Source organism: Rhinopithecus bieti, unplaced genomic scaffold (genome assembly GCF_001698545.2).
Source record: "Rhinopithecus bieti isolate Rb0 unplaced genomic scaffold, ASM169854v2 scaffold_2254, whole genome shotgun sequence".
In the NCBI taxonomy this organism is placed as follows: domain Eukaryota; kingdom Metazoa; phylum Chordata; class Mammalia; order Primates; family Cercopithecidae; genus Rhinopithecus; species Rhinopithecus bieti.
This window is the reverse complement of record NW_016803982.1, coordinates 4,814,753-4,842,101: the sequence shown is the minus strand read 5'-3', so window position 1 is coordinate 4,842,101 and position 27,349 is coordinate 4,814,753. Positions and strand designations below refer to the sequence as shown.

Here is a 27,349-nt window from a genome sequence, read left to right as displayed (position 1 = left end):
AGGCTACTGCGCAAAGAGAGAGAAGTCCCCAGCATCGCTGGGCCTCGGTAGGCTGTGGCTGCGCAACCAGAAACCAATGACTAGAGTAACTCAACGGCCACCAGACAAAAACCCTCCATGTCCCCAGGAAGGGCTCCTCTGGGTGTGTCCCCACACGAGATCAACGATTTGGCTGTTCTCAGAGAACACTGTGCCCCTCTTCAATGCAATAAAAATCCAACTTACAAACCTCTGGGGAAACTGCCACTAAAAGGAGCCACGCATGTGATCCTGTTTATAAAACTTTGCAGACTCTGCTTATTATATTTGCGCCACTTAAAGAGAATCACAAACCCAGAACCCGTTCCTTTAGAGGGCAGAGTTGATTAATCGGAGCCAACAAATGGTGAAAACAGACAGAAGTGGCACAGAAACAGGACAGACATTTGGAAGTAACCTTAAATCAATTTTGTTTAAAATCACCAGCCAAAAACCTAAGAAAACAACACAGAGAAGTCACAAAATAGTGAAATGCACAAACCACATCATCTGCAGGTACACATTCTACTCCCCTCCTCTGAGTTTTAACATGCTGAGATTAGAGTAGGGCAGTGTTGGGACCGGCATTTCTAGGAGCAAGAAACCCATTTCCGATTCTGGCAGAGGCCAGGTGCCGAGCAGTCCCAGGTACAGGCAACCCCTTGGCTGCCAAGCCCACTCCTCGGCACACCCCTGCTCTGGCCACCTCCCCGCCCGCGGCACAGTCATGCTTCCTCACTGCCTTCCTCTAGCGTCTGCCTCAAAGCTACCCCCTCCCTGTGAGCTGCTCCCTGACCCCTCCACTGAGGGCTCCAGAAGCCCCACCCAAGCCTCCTTGTGCCCCAGTTTTCTTCACAGCACTTGGGAAGGTGGGATTAACCATGTATTTTAGGATTGGTTTACAGTCTCTCACCACAAACTCCAGGCAGACTATGCACAAAATTCATAATGCACACTTCTTTTTCCCTGCCTGCCAGATCAAGAAGAGTTAAGACACCAATGTTTCTGTTCCCTTATTCTACCTTCCATGTCACAGATGCAGTGGTGATGCCCCAGTGAAAACCAGGACACCATGAAAGAGAGGTCAGAACCTCTTGTCCCAATCTCACACTGCTTACCTCAAATGACCCGTGGTCTTTGAGGAATTCAAGAGCTCCTAAAACAGAGGTGGCTCAGGAGACCTGGGCCCTGCTGGCAAAGCTGAGGAGGGCAGCTCCAGCCACTAACACAAATTCCGTGAACCACCCACATCCTGACTGTAAGACTTGCCCATTGGCTTGTCTCTCATTTAGATAGACGAAGAGAAGGCAGCATCTTCCTCCCATCCCTGGTGCAAGCTGGGTGGATACCAGGATGTGTAGAGAAAACTGGCACAGCAATGGAAAAACAACAGGCCACAGTGTCCCGGGGACAGATGCTGTGAACTGTGACACTGACTCTCTAAAGGAATCTATCTCTCAGTTCATCAAGAATGACCAAGTGGGGCTGGCTGCACTCAGCAACTGAGCCACCAACTCTCTTCAGGGAGTCCCAAGCTCCCATCCCACTATACATATTTTGGCACCAAGAGTGGTTCTAGAGGAACAAAGTCTTATGGACGCTTCTTCTGCATTGGTTTTGGAGTTTCTGGAATTGACTCTCTCATCTGATTACATCTTAAGATGCTAATGATGTTGTGTGCAGTTAGGTGAGCACTGATGGTCTATGGTTTGAACTGTTGATAGGGATATGATAGACGTCTGCACCGGATACTCTAAAGACTTATAAGAAGGGTCTAAGTTAACTCTGTGTATGATCCCTTCCAACATCTTTGAAAAACTGAGAATATGATGTTAGTTGGTTGCTCCTAATGTCACCGGACAAAGTGGTGAAAGACTAGGATGAACTAAGGAATTCAAATGCTCAGCTCAAGCACTGCATCAAATCATCTAAGAGCAGCTAGGTGTGGCCTGAGGGAAAATCTCTCCTCCTGCAGTCACTGGGCTGAGATTGCTGAAAAGCAAACCCAGGACCTCATCCTGTGATTGGCTGAATGACAAGTTACAAGTTGACCTCCCAGCCTCATCGGGTGTCTGCTGGTAAAATGAGGGCACTGGTTGGGAAAGAATGGGATCCTGTAACTTGGGATGAGCCCCTAAATTCTGGTGAGTCTTCTCTGCAAGTGGAAGAGTGGTGTGTAAGGACCTCTGGGGCTGGACCTGGCTGCCCAAGGCCTGGAACTGAACACCTGGCTGTCAGGTTAGATGGACATGAGAGAATGGTTTCTTTGTCCCTCCTCCCATGCCATCTCCCCACTGTACACCCTGTACAAGAATCCAGGAAGCATTACCTGCCCATGTCCTCCTGTCTGCAGACCCATGGCAGACACAGCAGGAGCCAGTGGCACAGAAAGGGAAGGGAAAGCAGGACCGAGCCAGGCTGAGGCATCCCAGACGGTCACTAGGGAAAATCTGGTAACTCTGTCTCCAGATTTTCTGTCTCCAATAAATCATTCATGATTCCATGAGGACCTTCAACACAGTTCCTCTGAAAACAGCTTCAGGCAGGCACAGTGGCTCACGCCTGTAATCCCAGCACTTTGGGAGGCCGAAGCAGGTGGATCACTTGAGGTCAGGCGCTCGAGACCAGCCTGGCCAACATGGCGAATCCCTGTCTACTAAAAATACAAAAATTAGCCAGCATAGTGGTGCAATCCCAGCTACTCGCGAGGCTGAGGCAGGAGAATCACTTGAATCCGGGAGGCAGAGGTTGCAGGGAGCCAAGATTGCGCCACTGCACTCCAGCCTGCGTGACAGAGACAGACTCTATCCCAAAACAAAAACAAAAACAGCTTCAAATAAGAGCCTAATGTTCTCCACACATTCACCCTCGCAAGGCATGAACATGTTTCTCAGATGCACAGCAGAGGGAATCCTGCACCTTGGGAATTTAAATCAGGTCAGTAGGGTGGGGATGCGGCATCTGCATTTTCACACCCTCCTGGTACACACCAGTAACTCCCACTTGGAGTTACTGTCTATGGAAGGAAGCAACCTCTCACCAATCCCTTGCAAAAGGTAACTTCTGATTCACTGAGTCCTGGCTCATCAGCTAAAAGAACTCACTGCTGGGGCAGGTGGAATGTGATGTTTCCATGGGGCATTTCAGGGGTGGGGTGGGTCATCGCTTCCCTGCGTGGATCTGAGATGGAGAGGGGGCAGGCCAGGTACAGAGACTGGAAACCCAGGCTTGGACTAGAAGAGTGTGCCAAGAGTAAGCAGGCAGCACTGATCCGTAACCAAGGTAAGGAAGGGCCAGCGGAAGCACTGGAAGCCCTGATCAGGAAAGACAAGGTCTTGCTGCCCAAAGCTAAGGGCAGAGGTCACCTAGCCTGCCCACAACCGCATTCCACACTCCCAACAATGACTAACTTCTTAACTGAAAGGACTAAATGCAGGAGAGCCTAAGCCACACCCACCTGAAGCAGAGAACATGAAAAATTGAGACAAAAAGATTTCAGGCTACAGTGTTAATCAGAACCCTTTAATCCCCTCAATCTCTCAATCTGTTGAAGATTTTAACCTACTGCAGAGTTCAGCTCCTGTGATGTGTGTGCTAGTGTTACTTTGTGCTTCCTAAGGAACAGGACATTCACAAATACCTTACAGCTTCTTTTCTCTCAAATCCCACTGCATCACTCAGAAAGCTATTTACTGGAAAACAAAACTGTTTAAAACATTAATATGCTATTTCAGGAACTGCCTTTTATTTAATGCTTCATGGTCCTTTGTCACTTCATCTAGTTTTAAAAAGAAACATTTTAAGAAATGCAGTTCAACCACAGGAAATGAGCAGGAGGCCCACAGAAAGCTATTACTGACTACACGTAGCATCTCTGGACTTAGGTTCTTAACCATGTTTCCTAAGGCCTCATCTTCCCAAGTGTGTTGGCTGCAGAAGCTATTTAAAAGAAAGCTCTGCCATGGTCTTGATATGGAATTGAAATTTACTATTCAGAAAGGGGAAGGGTGTCTCACAATTAAATACTGTCAGGAAATGCTGCATATTAAACCTCCCTCAAAGAGTCCCAAAAGCTCTGAGAATACTGTAACAGAAACCTGCTAAATCTGATACATCCAAACTCATGAGACCAGGTGGCACCTACTAACATCTCAAAGAATGGGACTCCTATGGAAACACAACCTTAGTTCAAACCTTCCCACCCCCGCCCCCCAGCACTCCCATGACCATGGGCTCACTAGTCAGTCTGAGACCCTTCTGCTGTGCCTCCTCCCACACCTCGCCCATTCCTTCCCCCATCCTCCCCCAACCCGTCCACAAGCCCAACTATGACAGTAATTAGATTTAGCACACAGACAAGCGTTGGGTAGGCCCAACTTAATAAAACACAGTGTAAGTGATGTTCGTGGCAAATTTCATGATTCCAGAGACCCGGGAGAACACTGGAATGCTCACATTTTTTAATGACACACCTAGACTTCTAATGTCACACACCTCCATTTTCTTAAGTAGCCACATCTTTTCTTACTACATCCGATGAGTAAAACATGCATGTCCATGTCACACTAACCAACACACATTCAAGTTACTGTTTACAACTGTGAAATGAGAATATAAGGGGGGAAAAAGGGAAACCACAACAGAGGGTTCCAACAATATTTATTATCACATTATTCACACCTCTTATGTGTGGTTTCAAACTCTTCAGTCTCTAATTAAGCAAACTGACCAAAAGCAGTTCAGTTTTCAGGAACTGAAGTCGGGTTCGCTTGCACCGACTACTCACTGTGGAGTCACAGGAGTGGCCTGTGGAGCGGAGCAACCCCAGGAGGGGAGCCGCCCTGAACCTGCACGCTCCCTCCTCACAGAGCTGTGGTGTGCTCCAGGCAGGCACTGTGCACGGCCCAATCCTCCTCTTCCTTGGCCAGCCAGGGGTGGGGCGGGGGCCAGGAGGGCTGGGGCAGCCGAGAGAGACTCCAGTAGAGAACCCCAGGAACTGAGGAGGCTGCAACCTACCTCTGTGAAACTTTTAGAACACGAATTTTTCAAGTGAAAATTCTGATTTCCCCCCAGTTTAGGAGCAGAAAACCGCCTTATCTGAATAATAAACTACAAAAATTAGGTACATGATAGAATTGATTGGCAGAATACAATTCAAAATAAGTTATCTGTATCAAAACAGCTCATGCACCCCATAAATATATACACCTACTATGTACCCACAAAATTAAAATAAAACGTTTAAGTAAAAAATTTAAAATAAAAAATTTTAAAAAATAAAGTCAGTTATCTGACATTGGCCAATCCTCATGTATCATCTCTATGGTGAGGTAAGCAGAGTAAGCAGCTCCCCTAAACCTGTCTGCTCTCCAACATGGCCCAAAGTCCCCATTTGGCTTTCCTCTGTTGCTCTATCAGTTTGGTGTCTTTACTAAGAAATTTTCCTAGTTATCTCCTTCTTAAATTTCCCCCAACTCCTCGCCCTCTGTCCCAGGGTGCTGCTGCGGGTGTTCCTGCTGAGTCCGCTATGCCAATGGAGGGTCCTCTCTTTAAGCTGCTGCCCCAGCTCTCCAACCCTAAGCCAGCAGACAACTCTAAAAACTGATCCAGGAAGCTATTGCCCCATCTTACTCTTCCCCAACCCTGGCCTCCTGGGGCCTCTTGTCCTGAATGGTTCCCTCTCCTGTGTTCCCAAAGCAAAATTCTGCGCTGATCATCCAAGCACTTACTCAGTGTGGCAACTGCCTGGTTATCTGTCTCTCTCCCTCACCACACCAAAGAGGTTCTGGGTGCAGGGCCACATCTGCTATGTTCCTATCTGCGTTCCTGGCCCGAAGCAGAGCAGCTGGGTCCAGTAAACATAGGAATCAATGAGTCGATAAAAGATGGGGCAGGAGGAAAAGACTGACACCTTACTCTAGGTCTTAAAGCCCTAGAAACAGGGTCTTAGGATCAAGTAGGAATAAAGACCTTTGGACACAAAATGACTTCCACGGTCATAACGCTATGGTTTGAATGTGTCCCCCAAAACTCATGGGTTAGAAACTTAATCTCCAATGCCACAGTGTTAGGAGGTGGGGCCTTACAAGAGGTACTTGAGTCATAAGGACAGAGCCCTCATGAATGTATTAACGTGATGACTTCAGGAACAGGTTCGTTATCATGAGCGTGGGTCGTTACACGGCAAGTCCTGTCCCTGGTGCCCTTCTCTTTCACACAAGCTTGCTTGCTCTTCCCGCCACGTCATGACACAGCAAGAAGGCCCTCGCCAGATTCCAGCACCATGCTCTTGGACTTTCCAGCCTCCAGAACTGTGAAAAACACATTTCTCTATAAATCACCCAGTCTATGGTAAGTACCCAGTCTTTCTAACAACAGAAAGCTAAGACACAAAATATGCTACTGGAGGGAGAAGATGGCACTGGGAATCCTAATTTCTTTGTATATGTGAAATTCCATTTACAATTCTAAAAAGGAAACACCTGAGAGGACTACTACCTGTGAGGAAAGGACTACTACCTGTGAGGAAAGACACTTCAGATTTTCAGGTAATTAAGGGCTCATATATCCCATACGGAATATATTAGAAATACTTTCCGTGTGTGTGTGTGTGTGTGTGTGTGTGTGTGTGTGTGTGTGTGTGTTTCCAGTATATTAAAACTGACCACCAACCAGTTAAATGTGCTCTAGGGGCTCCAGGCATAAACCCAACTGCCAAACAAATAGTTTTCAATAGGAGATCCCAATTTACCAAGAGAGTGTTTTTTAAAAAAACAAGTTAAAGATGAACACAACTCCACACACCTGTGGCACATTCAGTAGGGTGTTACCCAACACTTACACGCACTCAAAGACAGCAGCAGAAACTCAGAGACTAAGACTGTGCCTGCTGCTTTGTCACCAGCCATGCCAACAGACCAGTTTTAATTTCCCAAATAGAAAATGAGGGCAGAAACTGATTAAATCCAAAAAAAAAAAAAAAGTAATACCAAATTTGGTACATTACTAAACCAAGAGCTGAAGCTAGAATTCATTTCGTAACCTTGCGTTTATGACCTCCTGGCAGCAAGTGAAAGTTCATTGCTGATATGGCTGCCTCACATTAAAGTGGCTGCTGCTCGTTCACACAGTCCCTGAAATAAAGGGCAAGAGCGAGGACTCCGGACAGTTTCACATTCCCCTTGGAAAGTCAGCACGCCAGTGGGAGATGTGGAAAGGAGAAGCACAAGTAAGAACCAGGAATGACCTTCCTGATACAGCCACACTAGGCAGAGCCTTACAAGGGCACTGCTTCCAAGTGTGACTGTGAGCTTAAAATATCCTTAGAAGTCACAAAGATAATCTTAAAGGGTAGGAATGAGAGACAGAAAAAAACGTTACCACTGAAGATTTTTCCTTTTTTAAAACTGCACTGTCATAAAAGAAATGTTCAGAGAGATGTGAGTGTCCCCAAGAACATGCCACGACTCCCGCTGACCACAGCAACCAGCGACAAACACTGCAGCTGCCCCGCACAGTCCCGCATCTGCCTACAGAAGCCACCCACGCCGAATCTGCCTCCACCTCCTACACCTGCGATGGCCAAACACACTCACTGTCCTCATTACTGTCCCAAAGGGAGATGCGAAGTCTATCGAGAAAGACAGAAAGATCACATTTGGGTTAAAATCGACTTATCCCAGCAGCCATTCCTTAGCTTCCAAAGATATTTTTACTTTTAAACAGTAAAAGTGAAAGTTCATTCCTAGCAGATTTTCCCAAGCACACAAATGAAAATTTCTCTTCTCTCAACCCTGAAGCCGACCTTAACTGAAGACAAAAAAACTTTAAAACAACACATACACACACTTGCTCTGATACATCCATCCCTTTAATAACAAGAGAACAGAGCAGGAGGAAGTAGAGTTTCTGTCACCAACAGTCAAGCCTGTCCAAGGTTGCAATCCATTTTCCAGTCTGTAGCTTTTTTCTGGGAAAGTGCAGATTTCCTTCCCTGGGTCAGGATCCGGAATAATACCTTCTAGAAAAGTCTGAGCTTCGCCTCTGAAACACTAGCACCAGACTCAGGTCAGGGTGACCACCACAGTGGTTAACAGCAACCCCGCTGACAGTTTCTCCTTTAATGTAAGAAGGGAAATAGACTCTTACAACTTGTCCCCAAATGACAACAGTGGTTCATGGTGAGAACGAAGCCTACTGTGTGGTGAGGGGCAGAAACAAAGCTGTGGAGTCGTCTGTGACTATCTAAACAGCACTATCTCAGGGGAACTCCATCCTCAACCAGGAGGAAGCTGCTAGAGCTTGCTTTCTCTCCACTCATTTCTAAGCCCAGGAGAGGAAAGGCTATTTTTCACCTGAGGTCGATGATCCCTACCCTTGGCTGGAAGCAAAAGAAACAGCCTCCAGTACTCCATCCACATGTGCACAAGGTGTGGATGGAGGCAGGTTCAGGCTAATGAGGAAGGTGCATGTCTGTCTGGGCAACGCTGACAGAGCAGCTTACCTCCGTGGGAGTCTGTCGATGTCAGGGTCATGTGCCCACTGTCCATCGGGCTGCCATCCCTTTGAGGAGAGGGAGACACTGATGGGAACCAAAGGATCTTCTAAAGGCAAGTTCTTACCGCAAGCTGGCCCCAAGGTCCCTGCAATCAAAGAAATCATTGTGGTTTTGCATTTGGCATATTTATGCCCCCTTTCTTCTAGGGACAAGTCTGTCAGCCTCTGAACAGGATCTCAACTTTCAAAAGGAAAAGTGTCCAGAAACACAGATCCACCAAGGTATAAAAGAGACAGGAGAAAGGCTTCATGCCACACCTCAGTGTAGACAGCAAACATAATAGTAATTCCTTCTCAAAAAAGAGCTGTATCAACTGTTACTTTTAATGAACCAATGTTTTCCACTAAACATTTCAACTTAAGCCAACTCCACCTCATCACACTTGTTGGAAATATATGATCAATAATGACTCCAAAATTCATGTGCCATCCTACACCAGCCTTGGCTGGAAGCAACAGCAGAAGCATGTATGTAAATGAAGACTGCAGATTATTAGCTTCTGTAAGCACTGGTTTATAATCAACCTTGTCATTGACCTATCTCCACTGATTCCACTTATAATGACAGGGAGAAGTCATTAGATCCAATTGAAGCATATAATCAGAAAGCCAATCTCATACTAAGCCAACCAAAAATAATCAAAATTCTGTAAACTAACTTGAGTACCTAATCCAGTGCAACAATGCTTGGACTCTTAACAGGTTATGTAAATTCCTTTCCGCAATTCCATCTGCAGTAACCAACAGCCACGCAATGTCAAAACATCAATACTTCCTAACTAACTGCACAGCTAGCAAAAGTATTTATGTATGTTCTCTTATATATCATCTCATCATTTCCTTGAAAAAATCTGCTTTTCCCGGGACAAAGAAATGCCTGCAGATACTTGATCCTTATCACTACAGAAATGTGAATAATGGAAATTGAATACTGTTAACAGTTATCTGTGTATCAGACACACAAAGGAAGACAAAAAAATCTTTTCATGAAGAGTTTTCTGAGAGTTATCTGTGTTTTAAAAGTTTGATTCAAATATGTTTTAGATAGCCAATCAAAAAAGGAGGAGAAAAAGATCACCTACAAATTAATTTACTTCTCTAAAGATGAACTGCCACAGACAAAAGGACTCGCCGAAACACCAGGAAGTTTCAGGTCTAGTAGGTTTTCAAAAGGCAAAAATCTAAACCCGTCACCACTCCAGAAACGACCAGGAACTAACTCCAACACATCAGTCAATTCTCTAGAGCCCAGTGGGTCTGAACTGTCAGACAAAAAGAGCAATGTTCCCACAGACCTGCGCTAGGATGCAAAGGTGACAAGGAAATAAAATACAGGTCGTCAGGAAGGATACAGCTTTTCGGACAGCTGGATTCCTAATAACTGGAATGGCTGCAACGAGAAAGTATGTAATCACTGCCCGGTTTCATAGGCGACCGTGACCATCCACAGGTGAGGAACACAGCAGTGTTAACAAAGGAAGGTGCAGGACCACAAAATCAAAATGAGGCTCCTGGCAGCAGCTGATGTTAGCACAGGAGGGGAGGACAAGGACTGCCCTGCTGAGCTCACAGGGCGATGTCTCCGGCAGTTGAAGCAGCTCCTCCGTTATCATCCACACAGAGCAATTTCCCACCTATACACAAAGGACAGACTTGTGGACCCTGGCTAAGCTTCTGGATCTATGTCCAAGTGTGGCATAGCTACTGGCACCAATTCAAATTCAATCATTTAATACATATGAGTACAGAGGTGAGCATTGGTGAAGCACTGAAAATGGACTAAAACCATGGACACGTGTAAGGCAAGAATTTCTCCTGTTGAACTACCCAATAAATAAGGTGGCAGTGAGTAAGAATTCAACACCAGGACAAATACGGTCTTTTGAAGATGTTATCTAATACTCTCAGATTCCAGGCAAGTGTGAAACGGTGACCCTGGGCCAGGAGCCCGCAGGCCCCCATCTTGCTAATTTGCTCAGGCTTTCAGGAGGACCTCACTGGCCACATACAAAGGGCGTGCTGACCTGTGAGCAGAGGCCTAAGTGCAAAGGATGGCGCTGGTCAACACGAGGCCTCCGTAAACGCGCAGCGAGGATGCCTCCAGCAAGCCAGTGCCACTGTGTCTGCTCCACCGATACCCCCTTCTCCCTTCTTTGACTTTGTAAAATGGCTGAACTACTGAATAAATACCTGAAATACCCTCTGTAGAAGGAGAACACACCACCGGAGAGAGGGAATCCAGTAAGAAAATGGGAGAGAAGAACATAAGAGGACAGCCGTCAGGTGCAGGGAAGCTAACCATAGACCAGGAATGAGGAACCTCTGGCCCTAAATCCCAGCTCAACAGCCAAAGGGCTGAAAGCTTTGAAAGCCTGAGCAAATTAGCAAGACAGTGGCCTGCAGGCTCCCGGCCCAGGGCCACCGTTTCACACTTGCCTGGAATCTAAGGGTATTCGTCCTAGTGTTGACAGCAGGAGAAAACGAAATCACTCAGCTTCTCTGGGCCACGGTTTTCTTTTTTTTTTTTTTTTTTTTTAGGGGGAGTCTCGCTCTGTCGCCCAGACTGGAGTGCAGTGGCGCAATCTCGGCTCACTGCAAGCTCTGCCTCCCGGGTTCACGCCATTCTCCTGCCTCAGCCTCCCGAGTAGCTGGGACTACAGGCGCCCGCCACCTCGCCCGGCTAGTTTTTTGTATTTTTAGTAGAGACGGGGTTTCACCATGTTAGCCAGGATGGTCTCGATCTCCTGACCTTGTGATCCGCCCGTCTCGGCCTCCCAAAGTGCTGGGATTACAGGCTTGAGCCACCGCGCCCGGCCAAGGTTTTCTAGCCTAGAGAATAAAGATAAGGGCTAAGCACCTCCAAAGGCCCTTCCAGCTCTAATTATCTTTGGCTCTGATTTCTCTGACTTTACACAAGGAATACTGTATCTTAGGGCCAGCTGAGTCAAATCAATTACAGACTGCAACTAACTTAAAAGACAAGTATGCCCAGTCTCTGCAGATGAGGAAACAGATCCCAAAATTAGACTACCACACTCCCTGGATTCATTCCCAGCCAGGACGGGATATCCTGAGGCAGGTCTCCAGACCTCCAGAGCACAGAATCAGGAGGGCAGGAGAAGAACAGAAACATGATGGTAAAGGCAGCCTCCCCTCTAACTAGGTCTTGTCTCTAGCTTCTTTTATGATACTTCCCAAAAGCCCACTGCATATCTCTTCCCCCAACCCTAAAATCTCTATTCCAAGTCAAGCTCAAGCGGTGTTATCGCATAAATCCACAAGGCCCAAAATGCAAGAGGGAAAGTACCAAAGGAGAATTCAAACACCAATGCATAACAAGTGTCTGACATTACAATAAACTCAAAAATATAAAGAACCACGTAGCCTGCAACGACAGTCCAAGCTGCCCAGAATTCTTCCCCCTCCCCACTGTTTCTTGCTACTTTAAATACTAAAATGTGAAAGGCTAAATTATAAAGCTAATAGAAGAAAAATAAATATATTTATAACCTATGTGAAGCTGATGTACTTCTTACACAGGATCCCAAAAGCAGAAATCATAAGGTGAAAAACTGATGGATTAACTACATTAAAATCAAGGCTATTTTTTCCCAACAGAGGACGCTTCAAAGTTAAAAGTAGTGTGATAAAGTCAGAGAACACACCTGTGGTATCAAAAACCAACATTAAGAGACAAGAAACATAATAGGAAATTTCACAGAAGACTGTGAGTATTTAAAAAAACAGCAAGAGTATTTGCCTACAAGTAAACCACCAGCCTTTCATGGTCAGCAGAAAACAATGCCAATTTAAACGCAACTTACCACGAGCCCCGCTTGAGAGTGGAAATGCTACTTAGAATTTCTGTTGGGACAGAAGATGAGATCTTCTTGGTAAACTTATTGCTACTGTCGGGGAAAGTGAGGGTGGAAGGAACAAAGGGTATTTTAAAGGGGCCAGGGGCATGTCTGTGTACAGTTTCTGGTTGCATGCCATACAAGCTATGGCAGAGAGAAAAAAGCACTTTCCCCTAACTCTCAGACAAAGTAGTCTTAAATCAGAATGAGTTAACTTTGTAACAAACTCACAAACTAACCTTCAGGACCACACCTCATATTTTATTCCCATGAAGCTCCCACTTAAAACAACTCACACCTTCTCTGCTTTGAAGTCCATTCTTCAGCTTTGCCAATTTCAAAGCTGTTTCATCGGATCTCAAAGGGATGATCAAGCTTGAGGAATTTGACTAGCCCTGGTGAGACTCACTAGAGCTCCTGTTCACAGACTAGAAATAATTTGTAATGAATTAATTTGTAATGTGGTTACCAGGCCGAAACATATAGTTTTGGGCACGCTTTTTTAGTTTCATGATATTTCATGAGCCTAATTATGAGAAAATTATTTCCTGACTAGAAAATTGAAAGAAAGGGAATTTGATCATCACATGTAATAAACACATTAAACTATAGAAAACTTCACAGGAGATATGAATTCAACAGAATAATCATAATGGTTAAGAACATATATAAATAGAAGCTCAAAGTTATGATTAACAGAAATGGAAATAAACATAAAATACTGTGTAACAGCTAAAAGATTGGTGAAAGAAAGTTTTATAGTATCAATGGCAGAATGTAGACAAACCATGCTCAACACAATTAGCCATGATTACCCATGAGGGAAATGCATGTGAAAACCATGATACTGCTTAATATAATGTAAAACAAACAAACGAGGGGAAATTGAAACCTTTATTCAGTACCATGAGAACATAAGCCACTACTGAAGAGTCTCAACAGTTCCTCAAAAAAAAAAAAAAAAAAAAACCCAGTTCCTCAGAAGGTTAAACATAAACTTTGCATATTACAGTAAATTCTTCCAATTTTATGTTGCCTTGGCACCCATTTTGAATGCCAAGTTTAACTTTCTCATACCAGAAGCAGGGCTTAGTCACCCTTGACACGGTCTCCAGTTCTAGACCACACCCAAAAGGCCCAGCTCTCTGGCCAAGATAAGAATTTAGAGGCATCTCCTACACCCAGCAGACTGAGCTCCCAGCGTTCCATCTGCTTCCTTTAAACAGACTGCTCAGGCCTGCCCGAGAACTTACAGAGCCCCACGCCCTGTTCCCTCTTATGCATCCTGCCAGTTGTGTGCTCACACACACTCTCTCTCTCTCTCTTTCTCTCGCTCTCTTTCTCTCTCTCTGCCTGACTCTTCATTCTTGCCTCGCATAACCCAGGACAGAGGACTGTCCTCCTGGCCCAGAATATGTAAGTAATAAGTCTTTGAACTTGGGATTTGACCACGATATACTATATGTAATATCAAAATATCACATGTACCTCAGATATCTGTACAATCATTATGTAGCCATTTTTCAAAAGCATCTTCTAAAAAATATCTTTGAACTTGCTTCCTGTTGTGATGGTGCATAGACTCTGCATCCTCCATCTGAAGAACCAACCACATTACCCCAGGACACGTGGGAGCAAACAAGGTTGGACTCCCAGCACCAGACTGATGGCCAGGAGGTCAGACAAGACCCACAGGGGTGTCTGTCAGTATAAACAAGTTTCCTGAATCTGGACTCAGACTATTATGCATGAGCCCATCCACCAGGTAAAAGCATCATCCTGTGAAAGGCACATGGTCATCACCCACATCCAACTGCCTTTCAGTTCCCCTTAGTGAAGAGTCACTAGCTACTCTGATACTGGAACCCCAATTTAGATGGGGGCTCCCAAAACACATTTGACCCAATAACCGCACTCCCGAGTAATACATCCAAAACAAAGGAAAACATATCCACACAAAAACTTGTACACAAATGTTCATAGGAACAGTATTCCTAACAGCCAAAAAATAAAAACCCAAATATCCATCATCTGACAAATAGATAACAAAATGTGGTCTATCCATACAATGGAATATTACTCAGCAATAAAAAGCAGCTACGGACACAGGCTACAACAGAACCCTTGAAAACATGCCAAGTGAAAAACCAGACACAACAGGACACATATTCTATGACCACACTTACATGAGGTGTCCAGAATATGCAAAACTATAGAGACAGAAAACAGACCCGTGGTTGCCAGGGCAGGGGAATTTCAGAAGAAATGGGAAGTGAATGACGACAGGCAGAGTATCTTTCGGGAGTGATGAAAATGTTCTAAAATTGTGGTGATGGGTGCACCGCACTGTGATATACCAGAAACTCTTGAATTGTATATTTTAAATGGGTGAATTGTATGCAAATTGTAGATCAGTAAAGGTTTTTACTTTTTTTACTTAAAGACAGAAACAAACACCCGCTGCTAGCAGGAGTTTAGCTGGTAAGGCTATTCTGAACAACCACATGGTAGTATTTTTTTCCTTACTAATAAAAGACAGGGTCTCACTCTGTTACCCAGGCTGGGGCACAATGGCACAATCATAGCTTACTGCAGCCTCGAACACCTGGGCTCAAGTGATCCTCCCACCTCGGCTTTCCAAAGTGTTGGAATTACAGGGTGAGCCACCATGCCCGGCCCCATATTCCCACATGGTAGCATTTACCTAAAATGAATCTCCTACTTCAAAGTCTAGAGTACTGCATGGAAATAGCGTCATACAAAAAGATACTCAAAAATCATAAGCCATTAGGGAAATGCAAATGAAAACTACAATGAAATACCATTCCACACCTACTAAAATGGCAAACATGAAAATTACTGACACTACCCCAAATGCTGGTGGGGATGCAAAATTATACAGGCACTCTGGAAAATTAAACAGACATTAAATAGAAATCAAATACCTATCCTACTCATAAGTATTTACTCTAGAGAAGTGAAAAACATGTTCGTACCAAAAAAGTGCATCAATATTCATAGCAACATGGTTCATAATCACCAAATTCTGGAAACACCCATACGTCCTTTGCTAGGTCAACCTGGTTACACATGCCATGGTGCCCTACCCAACAGTGAAAAGGAACAAACAAGTGACACATGCATGAACATGGACGGATCCCTCAGGCATGACAGTAACTGAGAAAAGCCACGAACAATAGAAGTGTGATTCCATCCATGGTGCTCCGGAAAAGCCAAAACGCTAAAGACAGATCGGTGACTGCCGGGGCGGGGGATACTTCAGGAATTCTTTGGAACATTAGCATTGTTCTGGTTCCTATGTGTGGTGGGGCTTACAAGAATCTATACATATGTTAAAACACATAGGACTATACATCCAAGAGTGAATTTTACTGTAATTTTTTTTTTTTTTTTTTTTTTGAGACAGTCTCGCTGTGTCACCCAGGCTGGAGTGCAGTGGTGCGATCTCAGCCTCCCAGGTTCAAGCGATTCTCGTGCCTCAGCCTCCCAATTAGCTGGGACTACAGGTGCATGCCACCACACCTGGCTAATTACTTTTGTATTTTTAGTAGAGACGAGGTTTCCCCATGTTGGCCAGGCTGGTCTCAAACTCCTGACCTAAATGATCCACCCGCCTCAGCCTCACAAAGTGCTGGGATCACAGGCGTGAGCCACCGTGCCTGGCCTACAGCACATAATTTTTTTAAAATGTTATGGGGAAAAATAAACCCATACACCATACACAAAACCATGTTTTATTTACTGAAGACACAGGTTAAAACAGAAAAGGATCTTACACAGGACGACGATGACGGTGCCATGAACTGCAAAATATGAAAAACTCAACTCTAATCTGAGGTCCATAAATAGAACAGGGAGGAAGAAATGCAACCAGAAAATGAGCAACAACTGACTCAGCAGAGTGAAATAGCCATTGTATTGGCTAGGAAGGAGTCCAAAGCTCAAAAAGGCTACTGGGAAGATCTCTGCTAAGCACTAAAAATACATGTCATGTCTACCAAGAAACAGAAACAAAACAAAACCCTAAATGCACCCAAAATTAGTTTTTGGTTTTTTGGAAAAAAAAAAAAAAGGGAAAGCAAGGTGCCGGTCCCTAACTTCTTTCTCCTTCATTAACACTACTCTAATCAACAAGGTCAAAATATAAAGCCAGATAAAATCTGACATTGGTCATTATCAGTTTGCTACAAAACATGCAAAAAACATGGGCAGGTGAGGACCTCCAGTCACACAGCCCCATTCCAGATGTAAATAATATCTCAGGGAATATTAACTTTGTGGAAAGAGTACAAGCGTCCAAGGGAGAGTCACAAACGTCCCATTAAGACTCAGTGAGGGAGGGGCTCCCTCTCATGTGTGGCGTCTTCTGCTCAACTGCGGAAAGCGGGGTTTATAACAAACACCAAACTTGCCGGGGTCACCGCCAACACTTATGTAATCAGTCCCTGCCTCGAACCAGCTTCTGCAGCCCATCAGGGTCCACCTGCTGCCCCTTCTTACCTCAGAACAAAAGTAACCCAGAAAAGCACCTCTGAGATACCACCCTTTCCAGGTGCTGTGTGAGCGTTCACAGCCTCGCGAGCAGAGGCTGGCCGGCCCACGCAGCATGGACACACTGCCCCGAGTATGGACACGCCCTTCTCACGATGCTGGCAAATCCTGCACTGGGTCCTGCCACGGACATCATGGTGGGCACAGCCGTGGCCCCCGAGACCCTCCATCCAAACTGCCCTTTGGGATATTCCAAGAGTCCCAAACGTCAGCACTAGAGATACCGTTATTTATACCTATTTTCTGAGACAAAAGGTTTGTTCCACACGGCGGTTTTTCAACAGTGGTTCTGTGGACACTTGGGCTGGGTAATTCCCTGTGTGGGGCCATCCTGTGCATGTGACAGGCATCCCTGGCCTCCACCCACACCCCAAAGTAGCGGCAGCCGAAACATCTGCACTGTCACCTGTGCCTTCAGTGAGGAAAGTCCATACGGGGCAGTGGCAGGAGGGACAGAGAGGTACACAGTGCTAGATCTAGGTGGCTCAGTTCTCTTCCCTGTTAAGACCACAGAAGCACTTCAGACTACACAAGAGCTTCTCCATATGGTGGAGTCTCAACTTTCTTCTGGGCCCTTTCGATTTCATTTATCTAATTCAAATAAACTGCAAATCATCTCTCCATATGCACTAAAATAGTATCTCATTTTCACCATCTCAATGAAAGTGCTGCTGGGACTCTGCCTTTGAAGGAGGAAAGACATGAATGAGAAAGACACTGTGTGCTTTGATGAGAATTTCTGAGGCACAGGAGAGGTTCACCCACACCAAGCATATATCTCAACTAAAATGCTTTTAGAAACTAACATAATAACCCATCTGAATTCCTAAGTATGCCTGAAGCCAGGGGCCAATACAAGAGCAAGGTTTGCTATGAACTAGCTGGAAGAAAGGTGTGAGTGAAGATAAAATTCACAGGTGTCCTAACAGGATACATTCATCATCATGTAACTAGACTAATTTCTCTGAAATGTGAAGTTATCATACAATATGGGCAAGGCAGAGAATCACGGTGTTTTTCTGCAGACAGGCACAGTAAGTAGGCTGATTATTTTCTATTGTCCAAACTAGGGTGCATCTGAGAGTCAGTGGGCTAGTTACTAGTTACGCAGGGAGGAGAAGCATCCAAGACCACAGATGGACAGTCTGCACAGCAGCCTCGTTCATGGAGACGCTGGCCACTTCTATCAGTATTTTTTACCTTTTTCCTCAAGGATAAAATGATTGGTTTTTCTATTTCATCAGAAACTACTATTTCCCCTTTGGGGAAGGCAGAAAAAACAACAGAAGTCCCAAGAATATAACTTGGAAAGATGACTGCGAAGTGAGATGACGAACCTGTAACGTACCCACAATCAACCCTTTCCCAGAATCATCCGTACTCTCAGAGAGTACTTGGTTTTCTAAAACTCACCAAGGGACTTTCCCATATTAGCCTTCTGGTGAATCTGATGGGTCAAAATACCCAGAAAGTTTTTAGGAAATGATAAAAACTTGTAAATAATGTTGGGGATCTGAATCCACAATGAGACAACAGGGCATGTTTCTTTAATAATGACACTACAACAAAAACTACTACAGCAAGGAAGAAATTTGAAAAGCACAGCTTTTTTTTTTTTTTTTTTTTTTTTTTTTAAGACCTTGTACCTGATTTGCTTTGGTTAAACCAGTTTGATGTTTGAGAGGAATAAATAATTTATCATAAAAGAAAATGATAAACCTTATTTTTAGCATGCTAACAATCTATTTTAAGACTTGTGAATTTTGAGTCTGGCACAGAAACTTAAAATTTTTTTAATAAGGGAAAATCATCATTTTCTAAAAATCTATTTGCTAGCACTTTACATACATGATCTAATCTTCATAGTAATCATGGAAGTATAGCTGCATTTCCTCCAGAAAATCAGCGGCCCAAACGGCGACCAGTTGAGTACCTGTGCTAGAATCTGAGACTACAATCTTGGCTATAACTAAAAGTGAATCTCAATACGGACACTGATAGGCTGGCAAGCTCCCCAAAACAAAACAAAAAAGATGAGATTTGTAAGTGCTGAAGGGAATGCACATTTGCAAATGGTGCACTGAGAAAAAACAGGTCAGAATCCTGTACACCATCCTGTTCTCTGTTACAATTGTATGTCTTCACTGCCTAGTTAAAATACAAAACCAAAAAATTCTCTCTCCCCTCCTGCACCCTACCCCATAATCTACCCAACCCCACACACAGGCAGTTTCATTTGGACTTTGTGGAGGGTACTTCAGTGGCAGAAAACTCCAGGGGTATAATGGCTGGGACATGGAGGATTCTGGTTAAGTATCCCAGCTGGTTTAATTTCCCAAAAAGTAAACACAAACTACAATGGGTGAAGTTTTTTCCACGGTCTGTGATCATCTTCAAGACCGTTCCAGGCCTCAGATCCATAACTATTAAAAAAAAAAAAAAAAAAATCACTGTTGTATTGGTCCTTCTCCTCCCTAAATTCTAGTCCTTGTTTTAATCTTTGGGGAAACAAACATGCTACAAAGCAATTCTGTGACTTGATCGCTGCTACTGTCAAAATTACCACCACTCACCAGATCGTTAGTAACGTTCAGAATATTCAGACCACTTATCTATTGTTTTAAATCTCTTTTTCTAGACTAGAGGAATGAACCAAAACCTAATTATGAGACCTGTGAATGCTAGCTACCCCAGCAATGAAGAAAACCGTTTCTGGTTATTTCTTCTTTGTCCTGGCCTGCTATATAAAAGTCCCTTAACACAGGGTGAAATCCTAAGGCCCTCTCTCCAATCACCCTTAAAGAACTAAGAACATTAGCTCTGAATGCTACAGGGAGTGTTTTAAAATGACAATGAAAACTATACAGAGCACTATTTCCAGCTCTGTGGCAAAGACCCATTTGTCTTACAAATCCATTTAATCTGTATCCTACTTGACATTAGGACCACACTTTCTAAACCTACCAAGATGATGGAAGAATGGCCTCTGACTCAGGAGGGTCCTCTTCTGGGCCAAAGAATTTCATGACACTCCATTCCACAAGAATGGGCAGACAGAATTACAGGTCTGGATTCTTCTCCTGCTCAATTATAATAGTTAATTATTTAGAAGAACAGTTCATGATGTGTGTAGCCAAATAAGACAATTGTCCTACACATGGCTTTAAAATCTGGGCCAACTTTCCACAATGGCCACGTTCTTCCAGGCATTCTTGTGGGAGATATTCCCTAAAGGACAATCTGCTTAGTAAAATACAGAGAGCGCACTGGATGAAGTATGAACACTCTTCCACCTGCCCAGAGGCCATCAGCACCTGAAGGCCACTCCCCGAGCTATTCCACTTCCTACAGAGATGAAGCGACTTTGAAAAGGCCAGCCTACTGTGCATACAGCCTGTGTCCTCTTTCCATGAAGCACACGATTCAGTGACATTTCTTAGCCTCCCCTGGGTCAGGTGTGGTCACGTGGCTGAGATTTGGCCAGGAGAACATGAACAGAAATCATGTGCCCTACGTCCAGGCCTGGGCACATAAAAACTTCCCACACGTGAGCGTCCATTTCTGCCCCAACGCTGACTTATGGCAGCTGAGCACAGTCACTTGTCAAGATGAAAGAATAATAAGATAAAAGGAACTCGGGTTCCTGAATCAGTGTCTGAAGGAAAACAGCCCACGGATCAGGGCAACCAGTGAGGAAGAGATACATTTCTATCACGTACGAGTTGTTATACATTTAAGGAGCTTACTACGGCAGTTGGTGTCACGATAACTAAACAAGATACAGGGGCAAACTTAGATCAAGGTTAGGCTGATCTGGAACCTAGTGTTCTAGAATTAGCAACTCAGGCAAGAACAGGACCTGTTGGATGGAATCTCTAGATACGTGCAGATATGTACTGTGGCCACAATAAAGCAATCTGTTCCAGCATGCAGCAGAAATTGTGCTAAGGAGCTGAGGTTGAAGAAGATGTTTTGAATCAGTGATCCTTAATTTCCACAGTTAAATATTAGCTGGTATAAATCACCAAGTATTTGTCAGGATCCTCCACACTTCCTTTGCCAAAACCATAATAATAATTCGTATTAAAATACAACATCAGTAAACCACATGAAATCCAACGCTGAATTTACTAGAACACTACTGCTGAAGTCATTTCACAGGGAATAGCAGGCAGCACAGTGGACAGAGTCCAAACTGAGTTTCTTTAGCTGTTTGTTTTCAATCGAAATTTAACATCGAGGCCAGGCGCAGTGGCTCATGCCTGTAATCCCAGCACTTTGGGAGGCTGAGGTGGATGGATCACCTGAGGTCAGAAGTTCAAGACCAGCCTGGCCAACATGGTGAAACCCCATCTCTACTAAAATACAAAAATTAGCCAGGCATGGTGGTGAGCGCCTGTAATCCCAGCTACTCAGGAGGCTGAGGCAGGAATCGCTTGAACCCAGGAGGCGGAGGGGGCAGTGAGCTGAGATCACGCCACTGCACTCCAGTCTGGGTTACAGTGTGACTCCATCTCATAAAAAAAAAAAAAAAAAAAAAGATATTTAACATCAAGAAGACGCTGGCATTCCCCACGGAAGTCACACGTGTAGTGCTTTCCTTTTTGCTGTGTCAAGCCCCAAACTGGGTGCCCTATCACAGCAACATTTGCTCTTTTTGCTGGCATTCTTCCTCCATTCTTTGGTCCTGGTTTTCTTGGTTCAACCTCAATGGATACCTTCACTGCAAACTACCTTCATTCCAGGGTAATTTAAGAGATGAGGTATGAATAAACGCTACCAAGGAAGGAAAATACTCATTAAGTACCTACTACATGTCAGGTACTTTCACATACTTAATTCCGTTTTATCTTTGTAACATATGGTATCTATCATAATTTTCCATTTTGCAAACAAGAAAGTAGAGAAGTTATAAAAAATAACGAAAACTCACTCAAGGCCACACACCAAAGTAAATGACAACAAGATTCAAGTCCTGTGACGCCTGACTCCAAAACTCTTTCCATTTCAAAATGCTACATTTGACCTATAACATATTGCCATCCTTTACACAAGGGATTAAAAAAGAGACCACTGCTCAATTTTGATTTCCTTTAAATATCCATTTTAGCAAATCAGTGTTGTCCATCCTCTGACTTATACCTTATTATATTTCTACAAAAGCAAAACCTACACGCTCCCTTCTGACATCAGAGCAGCTTACGAGTTGTAACTTAGAGACTTTAGAGGGTAAGGCCAAGAGAGGAAGAGGCCTAGCCCAAATTATCCAGGTTTATCGCTGCCTCCCCTAGAAAATCGTCATTTCTTTCTTCATAGTTCTGTATTCCACAATAATTATTTCAGAGCATATTTTTTCACCAATTCTTATGATTTCTAAAACCCCATTTTAAAGGTTACAACATTTTTAAGTTAGGTGAAACGGGTATATGTCGAGGAACTTGAAACACAAGGAACAGTCATAAGCCTTCTTAGTGTTGTAACAGGATTGTTCTAAAATGGTAAAATGGTTCCATGCAGGATCAGAAAACATTTTAATACTATTTTTAATCCTATTTAATACTATTCTTTCCCACTTAAAGAATGGAGTGGCAGTCCAGGACAATTTTTGTATCATATTATAACTACCATTTTATTTAAGTAATTACTAATTTACCTAGCATTCTTAAAAGTCAAGTGTGGATAAGCTAGCTAACTAACCAACACCATCAATTCTCATCAGCAGTTCTTAACAGCATTAAATTAAACCACAGCTGGTAACTGAGAATATCAAAAGATTAACATTCTTGAGTTGGTATGAGTTTTTAATACTAATCATAAGCAGTCCTAAAATTACATGAATAACTGTTATAATAACTTAATAAGCAGTTTTTTTGACAAAGTCCCACTCAGAAAGACTCTTTCTTGTTCAAAAGAGAATTATAACATCAAACACTTTCACCACAAATACTTCTATAGGTGACATTTGAGATGACAGAACCATTGAAGCCAGGTTCTTTTGATCACGAAGGTCAAAACGTTTCTCCTTGCTCTGAAACCTGCTGTGTCGTATCTTATCAGAGTCCTTCCCATCCCCTGCTCGCACCTCAGCCAAGTGCTGCAGAACGGAAAAGCACGTTATTTTAAGCCTTACCTTCAGATAGGATCCATAATATTTGGTTACATATGGACTGTCACACTGACTCAGCACTGTGATTTCTTGTTGAATGTCCTCTATCTCATCTTCAGCTTCTTCCAGATCAATGATCTTTATGGCAACCACTTTCTGAGTCCGATTGTCAATGCCTTTGAACACCTCGCCAAAGGAGCCCTTCCCAATTTTCTCTAGTTTTGTAAAAAGCTCTTCTGGATCTGCCTTTAGGTTCTGTAGAGAGAAGGAAGAGAAAAGGGAAACTTCAGTCCCTCACAGCACCACAACTCCTTTGTCATTTTGTATGTAATGTTATAGACCACACAGTCTTCCAGGGACTCATCTATTTTCTGTGTCCAGCCATCAGGCTAGTGGCAGGTTCAGGGCGTAAGATTCCTAGGTCTCACCTACACACACGCATCAGACTATGAAAGAGAACAAGCGTGCAGTAAGAACAATTACCCAGCTAGATTAGAAAACATGGAAAAGATGCCAACTCTTATGTAATGAGGGTAAATTAAAATCTAAGTGCTTATTTGAACATGTTAGGATACATAGATTTATTGAAAAATCACTCTTGTCTAAGCAAAAATTCACTTTTCTCCCTACTCAATCCCCAAAAGTTCCTGAATTCAAATGGATTTTTACTAAAATCTTAACCAGCTATCTCACAGAATAGAAAAAAATGTATACCGTAAGTATGCATCTTCATGAATAGTACTGCCTTCACCAAAACGATAACAATCTAACCAGATTCCAGAAAACAATAAGCAGCCTGTTTTCTTTTGTCACATAAATGCTGTACCCTGGAAATAGCCTCTAAAAGCTCTTAACCACCTGATTAGTTACACATACATAGATAGTATACATTTCCAAGAAGGCTGGCTGTCAGAGTTCAAGCTCTCATCCTAACAGATGCACGATACAGAGTCGTGTGAACAGCTGAGTTCTCAAAGGGGGCAGTAACCTGTCAACCACAGGGCCTGTCAGGAAACTGAGAAGCGATCCTGACGTTTAGCAAGGCAAGACAGGGACGCTGCACATCTCCCCACAAATAACTGCACAGCCCAAAATGCCAATGGCACCCTGGTGACAAGCAATAGCCTGGAACCCCACAGAGCAAGGAAGGACTCTCAGAACTGCCACCACTGCAGACACATCTTCCCTCAGAAATGGTCCATAGGAGGAAGAGAATGCCAGGCCAGCCCTCCAAATCTGTCAGTCCTTTGAGGAAGCTGAACTACTAGGGAAAGTAACAAGCGCAGGGAGGAGAGGGAGGCCTGAGAAGGAGGTAAAGAGAACGAGGAGAAGAAAGATGGCACAGAAGGGGTATTCACAGAGCAGCGCATGTGAGGTGGGTCACACACACAGCACTATGGCAACTGCAGTGCATCATGAGTGAGGCCAGCCTTGGGGACCATCAAGGGCTACCCAGCCACAGGTCTCCAAGGTGAGACACACTGAGTTCCGAGCAGCTACTCTCCAAGAGAACTGTTGAAAGCCAGTCAGCCCATTTCTGGTTTGCAGGCCTTACTGTGCTACGGCGTGTCCACCATGGCAACGACGCACATATCACAGCAATGACACATGAGCAGATAGCCACAGTGACCTCCTGCACACAGGGGAGCAGTGCCCCTGCCCCATGTTGGTTTAAGGCTGCACATCAAACAATGCAAAAGCTCACAAAACCCACCAACCATCTTAGTACAAAATGAACCAAGTAAGGCTTGTGTGCTGGACATATACCCAATGGGAAACGCATCCTGGGGTTACCAAGAGAGCAGGACAGGCCAGAGGCCAGGCACTGAGCGCTCGGCCCACACCGGAAGGTCATGGCCAGCGTAATCCGAGGTCTAACGAGCTCCCAGGGATTACAAGGACTACAGTTTTAGCCATGATCCCCTTTGGCTCCTAAAAAGCTACACAAACGTCCGTTGTGTTAAAAATGACACTATCTATCCAACTTCATTTCCACTTAAAGTACTGCACTAAACATACTAATTGGGTGATTAATCGAGAGGCATTTAATTTCTTTTCCTGAACAATTGCTAAAGTGTTTTCAGTCATGGCACTACATTTCAAACATCTTAAGACAGTCATACTTAGGAGGAAGCCTGGCTGTGTATTTACAGGTTTTAAAAAACACAGTCCAAGACCCCTGGGTTTACCGAGATAGTCAATGACCCACAGTCAGAGCCCAGGATAATTTTCTCAAGTGAAGACTGTTTTCGTAGCTAGTGAGCAGCCCTACAATATCCTCCTCTTCCTATTTTCAAGCTTGTCAATACCCCAGTTGAGTATCACCAGTCACTTTTGGGAATGCCACAGAATGCCCGGGTGGGTACCTCCCATCTGACTCACCCTGCACGCGGCCTTGAGCCTGCACCTCCACCTCCTCTAACACAAGCTGCTAGGATGAGAAGCTTTTGGGGATGCGGGGAAAGCAGCGCTCATCTCCTTTTTTAGCTATAATGAAACATACCCCGTTTTCGGCAGCTACTATCTTCGCTGCTTTCATGCCCTCTCCCTTACCGTGCTCCCTCCAGGATGAGGTAGGGTGGCCCTCCTTTTACTCAAGGCCAGCCCCCAAAGCTGGGCTCTGGAGTCCATCCTTCTCTTCTCCAGGATATGGCTTCGTCAGTAAACCCCTTCTCAGCTCCTTCTTCCATTCACCCCTCTCTGCTGGCTCTCTGCCCTTGGCAACATGCTCCAGTTTCTCCCATTTAAAACAAACGACAGCACCCTCCCTAACCCATAAGCCCTCCTCCTCCACTCTCTCCTTCCTCTGGAGTCCCGTCAAAGTCATCTGGACCTGCCTGGTCCTCCCCGCCACTGCAGCCTGGCTGCGCCCTGGCTCCGGTCACCAGTGCTGCAGTGTCGTGTCTGAGCCTCCTCAACCACGCCCTCCCCCTCCTCTGGGTAACTTTCCAGTCCTTTAGCATCCACAGCCCTGCTCCTGCTGGCTTCTTCCAGTCCCCCTAGTTCCAGAAAGATCTTCACAGAGATTCCACCTTGACCCCACCTTGTCTGGCCCTTACTCCAGGTCCCAGCCTGGGCCTCTACTACTCCTCCCCACGGGTGCCCAGTAGTTTCAGGGTCTGGGGCCCTCGTTTCCCAAACCTGGGACATCTGACATTCTTGCATAAATATATGGGAGTTCAGAAGAGAACAAGGTGAATAACCCATGTTTTTAAAACACCCCGATGGATTCTGGTCAATCACCACCTTGAAGGAAAGGCTGTGATCAAGACTCATGTACATGACAGCTTTCAAAGCGCTGGCTCAGGCGTGCCTTCTGAACGGGAACCCCCCGGACCAGCTGCTTCCCAGGCATTCTCTCTTTCTACCCAGACATCTCAAGCTCAACATGTGTGCATGGAATTCGCCGCTTCCCCTGCTGGACTGTTGTCCCACAGTCGCCCTCTGCTCTGCGCTGTCTCCTTTGCTCAGCTGCAAGCTGAGGAGTCAGGGGCTGTGTCTCACGCACCTCTACACCCCTGTGCCCAGGTATAACGAGTGGCATGGGACTGTGGTCAGTAAATGTCCCCTGAGCAATAAGAAAACCCCAGACTCACCCTGGCATGAACAGGACACAGATTAGACACCTCAAAGCCTATCCTACAAACAGACAGGGGGCCCTGGAGGGAAGGGGGCAGCCCTTCCTGCTGACAAGCGTGAGTGGGGTGGTAACAGCCTGCCTTCCTGAGGTCAGGAGAGCCGGTTAGCACTGTCATTCCTGGGAGTGGTGATTTTCAGACCTGGGTGAGCCTCACACTCCCCTGGAAGGCCACAGAGCCCCACCTCACCAAGAGTTTCTGATTCAGTCAACTGGGGGTGGGCCCAAGAATTGGAATCCCAGGGGGGGTAGGGAGACGCTGCTGGTCCAGGGACCACACCTGGAGAACCACCGCTCAGCATAGGCTGGGACAGGAGGCCAGGCAGCCCCAACAAGGGACATGCCACTAAAACACCATCATGCTAGGTCAGCTGATCACCCCCCTCCAGTAACTGTCCGGCTCCCATACTAAGAAAACAGTGGCCTTTGCTTTCTGAGACTTAATTTTAAAAGTAGGCAACAAGAATGTATCCAAACTCTTACCATGTTGTTGACCCTGTGGGAGACTGTTACAAAAATAACCACCCACAAATCCCACCTCTCTGGGTCCACACCCCTATGAGTGTGACTTGGACACTTCCCCCAACAAGAGACAGTGGCTGC

The 27,349-nt window shown here is 44.8% G+C and overlaps 1 protein-coding gene across 9 annotated transcripts in view; it reads right to left on the bottom strand.

Annotated features, from left to right (window-relative positions):
* STK24 (serine/threonine kinase 24) overlaps positions 1 to 27,349 on the bottom strand; it is a 143,496-nt gene that overhangs the window by 55,886 nt on the left and 60,261 nt on the right. For 8 of the 9 annotated variants that reach the window (XM_017862124.1, XM_017862131.1, XM_017862118.1 and 5 more), the window contains exon 2: positions 23,134 to 23,364. In XM_017862124.1, coding sequence (XP_017717613.1) covers positions 23,134 to 23,364 — 231 coding nt within the window. Of the gene's footprint in view, positions 1 to 8,521; positions 8,638 to 23,133; positions 23,365 to 27,349 lie in introns of those variants that run through there. The other variant, XM_017862152.1, reaches the window with a different exon arrangement.